This window comes from Hipposideros armiger, unplaced genomic scaffold, assembly GCF_001890085.2.
Source record: "Hipposideros armiger isolate ML-2016 unplaced genomic scaffold, ASM189008v1 scaffold_1595, whole genome shotgun sequence".
In the NCBI taxonomy this organism is placed as follows: Eukaryota; Metazoa; Chordata; class Mammalia; order Chiroptera; family Hipposideridae; genus Hipposideros; species Hipposideros armiger.
The window spans coordinates 93615-97896 of NW_017732945.1; the positions used below are offsets into that span (position 1 = coordinate 93615).

At 33.1% G+C, this 4282-nt stretch overlaps 1 protein-coding gene and 1 long non-coding RNA gene across 2 annotated transcripts in view; one reads left to right on the forward strand and one right to left on the reverse strand.

Annotated features, from left to right (window-relative positions):
- LOC109377871 (tumor suppressor candidate 3) overlaps positions 1 to 4282 on the reverse strand; it is a 97804-nt gene that overhangs the window by 69029 nt on the left and 24493 nt on the right. Inside the window, exon 2 of the mRNA XM_019634352.1 lies at positions 1566 to 1683. Within this exon, the coding sequence (XP_019489897.1) occupies positions 1566 to 1683 (118 nt within the window). The remainder of the gene's footprint in view (positions 1 to 1565; positions 1684 to 4282) is intronic.
- Positions 1 to 4282, forward strand: part of LOC109377872 (uncharacterized) — a 29338-nt gene that overhangs the window by 16058 nt on the left and 8998 nt on the right. The window lies entirely within an intron of this gene.

Below are 4282 nucleotides of genomic sequence, written 5' to 3' on the forward strand. Positions count from 1 at the left end.
GGAGAAGTAGAAAATAAATGTTTGGAAGCCACTCAGAATATTATTATAATGGTCTACTTGGGAAAACATGAGGCTACTTAAATAGACTATACATGAAGATCTGACCTATTTCTTACATATTCTCTGTTAGAATCTAGAACACCAAAGCATCTAGCAAATTTTTTTATACAAGTTGCTTCTACTTAAGAATATATCTAGCTGAAAGACAGAATTCCAGGGGAGCTAAGCACATTATATTTTTTCTACACAAGTACAATACTTGAGAAAATTTGATATTGACAAGATAAATGGGGACTTTTTTCTGTTGGATATAATTCACTAGCAATAAGATCAATGAACAGAACTGTCACTAAAAATAATTCAGCAAGCCTGAGAAATATGAATTTCAATGTTGACATCTATTCAGAGTATAAAAGACTCATTAGAAGGAATGTGCCCCAATAACATAAATCCTGTTTTCTAAACTTAACTCCATTATTCATATCCCCCTTTAGTCCAACTTCTTAATGATTAATAAGGAATAGAAGAATCCTAACTAATGACAAATAACAAATTCACTAATTTTTGTATATGTTTATGTCAGCTTGGACTAATGAGAAAAGTAAGGCATCAAGAGTTCTTATTAGCACACTTCAGACTTCACTGCCATTGAAATTGAAAACTGAAAAACCACAAATGCTCCAAACATATAACTCAAATTAGTATATTCCCAACACTGTTAACTAAAAAAAAATATGTTTTGGTAACTCAGGAATATTAGAGGCCTAACTATGAATTGAGGAAACGTTGTAAATTATTCTAATAAATTCACAGGCAGCCTGAAGAGGGCAGTCAAGTTGTACCAAAGCATCCAGGACGGCTTAAGCAGAAACTGCAGGGCACACTTCTGTAAAATGTGCTCTGTTAAATCTTCTCAATTTTTCATTATGGGAACAAGAAGGAAAAAAAATTACTTAATCCAAATGCTATAACTGTTTATATTATAATCATTTTTAAAGATTATGTAAAACTAAAAAGGATTATTAACTCATCTGTAGTTGTATATATTTAATGTATTTCCCAAGATGAATGTAATTTTTATCTGTTATGCCCTTGAAAGGATTTTTTTTAAGAAATGATTTCTCAGTGTTATACAAACTTCCTATAAAGTAACAAATTCCTATCAAAATCCCATGTATGCCTTTTATAGTCATATATTTATGATAGTTATTCCAAAGTATGTCTTCGTAAAACCCCCAAATTAATAAATTTCTATAGATATTAATATATAAAGGTCTGGTGTGAGTAGAACCACCTATTATGATTTTGACGAGAAAAAACCCTGGTAAACAGCATCCTAAACAAATNAAAAAAAAGTTAAAATGTGTTTATCATACTCACTAATGGCAAACACTATTCAAGAATAAAAATAACATTAGCTGTCATTATTTTAATTATATCACAACATTTATTATTACTATTGTATTTATCAATTTATGTTTTTATCAACTGGCAAACAAAAAATGCATCAACTATAATCAACTCTATTGAATCTATTAGCAAAATAAAATATAACTAACTTTTACCTGTTGAAAAACATCTGTCCCCTCATCATAGTCCACCATGCTGAAGAAGAGTTTGTTACAAAAAGCAGAAGAATAGCGCCAAGAGTTAGCCAGTATTTGGTATTCTTCATTGGCTTGCCTGATAAGAATAATGGAACAGAGTAGAGACATATAAATATTCAAGCATTAACAAAGCTGTTAATAAAACAGGCAACTCTAGGGCAAAGGTTGCCACTTTTTGTATGGCATGCAAGCTAAGAACAGATTATATACTTTTTAATGGTTGTAGAAAATAAATATTCCATGACATGAAAATTATATAAAATTCAAATTTTATTGTTCATAAATAAAGGTTTACTGCTACAGACCCACACTGATTCACTTACATATTGTTTATGATTGATTTTGCACTATACAAGGGCAGAGTTGAATAGTTGTGACTGAAATTGTATGGGCCAAAAGCCCATTCTGGCCTTTAAAATACAAAGTTTGATCACTCTTACCCTATTTTGTGCCATCTTTCTTTCTTTCTCTCTCTCTCTCCTTATCTATACTATCTATCTATATCCAATAGACATATGTGTGTACATACATACATGTATATATTATATATCTATATAAACTTAAATCTTCTGTTAATTTTTAATAAAAGACAGCAATTTTTAAGAATACTTCTATTTCACTTAAATAGAAATAATCATTAGGGTATATGTTTTAAAATTGTAAATACAGTTATACTGCACCTTTATATATTCTAGTTATCTATAAATTCATTGACACTCAAACCTAAAAGTAAGCAAAATTTTCTGAGTAGCTGAATCAAATGGCACAAACAGCCCATAGTTACTCCTACTTGGAATTTATTTCTATTGGACATTTTGTTGATTTCCCAGATAACAAAGTTCTATATTTAGGTGTAGGGTTGGAGTAGAAACAGAGAAATGGTGTTGCTGGAAGGATGTAGGCATAGTAATGGAAACAAAAAACTATAAGTGATTGCAAAACATTAATAAAAAAAGAAAGTGCTTTTTCTATACAGTAGTTGATGATTCACAGGAGTTTTGGGGAGTCCCTCTACCAAAACTGGAAGTAAAAAAATAAAAAGGTATAATCCCACAATAACAAAAAGACTTAAAGTGGAGTCAGCAGCAGATGAGAGATCTCTAGAAAACATAAAGCTAGTGGAAAAGCTTTATGGAGAATAGTACGATATCAAAGGAGACTTCAGCCCCCACAAAAAGCTAGGCAAAATACTGGATTAGAAGCAGCCGAGATGCTAGGTTTGAGATTTTATCTTGCTAACCAACTAGTCTGTTACTGTTTCATGGATGCTGGAAAAAGACATGAGAGTCCTAGGTCAGAGACAAAGGACTTTGTTCACGTTTCTGCATCAATTCCCTGTGACCTCAAGTCTCACAGGGTGACATGAAAAGGTCCTCTGGGATGTCTGAACACACAACTGACTGTGTTACTGGAGAGGAATACTGAGTTTGAGGGACTTACTGTTTTTAGAGTAAATGATAACAAGTTTGTGCTATGTTCTGTGGGAGACATCTCCTTAAGGCTTGTCCCTGGACACACAACCCTTTGTATTCTTGGCATACCCAGCAAGAAAAATGCAGGGATGCTCAGGGCCCATGGCAAACTGCATCTCCCAAAAGCATTCTCACACTCACTCACACACACACACACACACACACACACACACACACACACACACACACACACACCCCATGTAAACAGGAACACAGAGAATAAAAGACGGCACTTACAAATTTTCAATATGACTTTAAAATTAAACACCAATATTAGAAGATAGAGTTAAATAAAATTCACAGAATTAAAAAGACACGGATAGACTATTTCATGGGTAGGAGGGGGAAAGCATCCTAGAAATACCCCATGTATTTCCCCATGTATAAGATGCACCTTAATTTGGGGCCCGAAATTTGAAAAAAAAATGTATTACATAAAGTTTTATTGAACTCGTTTTATTCATCATAAAATTCATACAACTCTTCATCACTATAAAAAAATCTACAACCGCTGTATAAGATGCACCCAGTTTTTAGACCCCAAATTTTTCAAAAAAGGGTGTGTCTTATACATGGGGAAATACAGTACAATTCAATAAACCCAACTTTCAAACAGGAGTCCCAGAGAGACAAGAGAGACAAAATGGAGGAAATATTTCTAGAAACATAATTCAAGATGAAATCTTCAAATTAAAATCATTTCCTAGGTTCTGAATAAGAGGAATAAGACCAATACCTAGACATATTGTGATATGTCAGAACATTATAGATATCTCGCGTACATTCTAGTGAGCAAGAGAATAAAAACGCAACTTTGGATAATTCTAAATACTCTGAAGGGAACAAGAAAATGTGATCGAGTATTGAGGGGTCAAAGAGGATGAATTCATTTTGCCTTCAAACTCTGCATCCCTTATCATCCAATTGTTCAGTTTATCTGTTCAGTTTGATTATCCCAATAATCAAACATAGATTCTACGGTCTGTTCCAAAACCCTGAAAAGTTTCCCACTGCCTGTATCATAAAGACAATGGGCAGAATAGAAGACAAGATCCTCCATGCCCTGCCCACAACTTATAACCACAATCTATGTCTCTATCTGCATACTAAAACGGCCTCTGATTTATGACATCCCATGTTCATTCTTTAAGCATTAAAACATCAAATCCTTTGCTTACAAAGTCCTCCCTTCTTTCAAAAGCT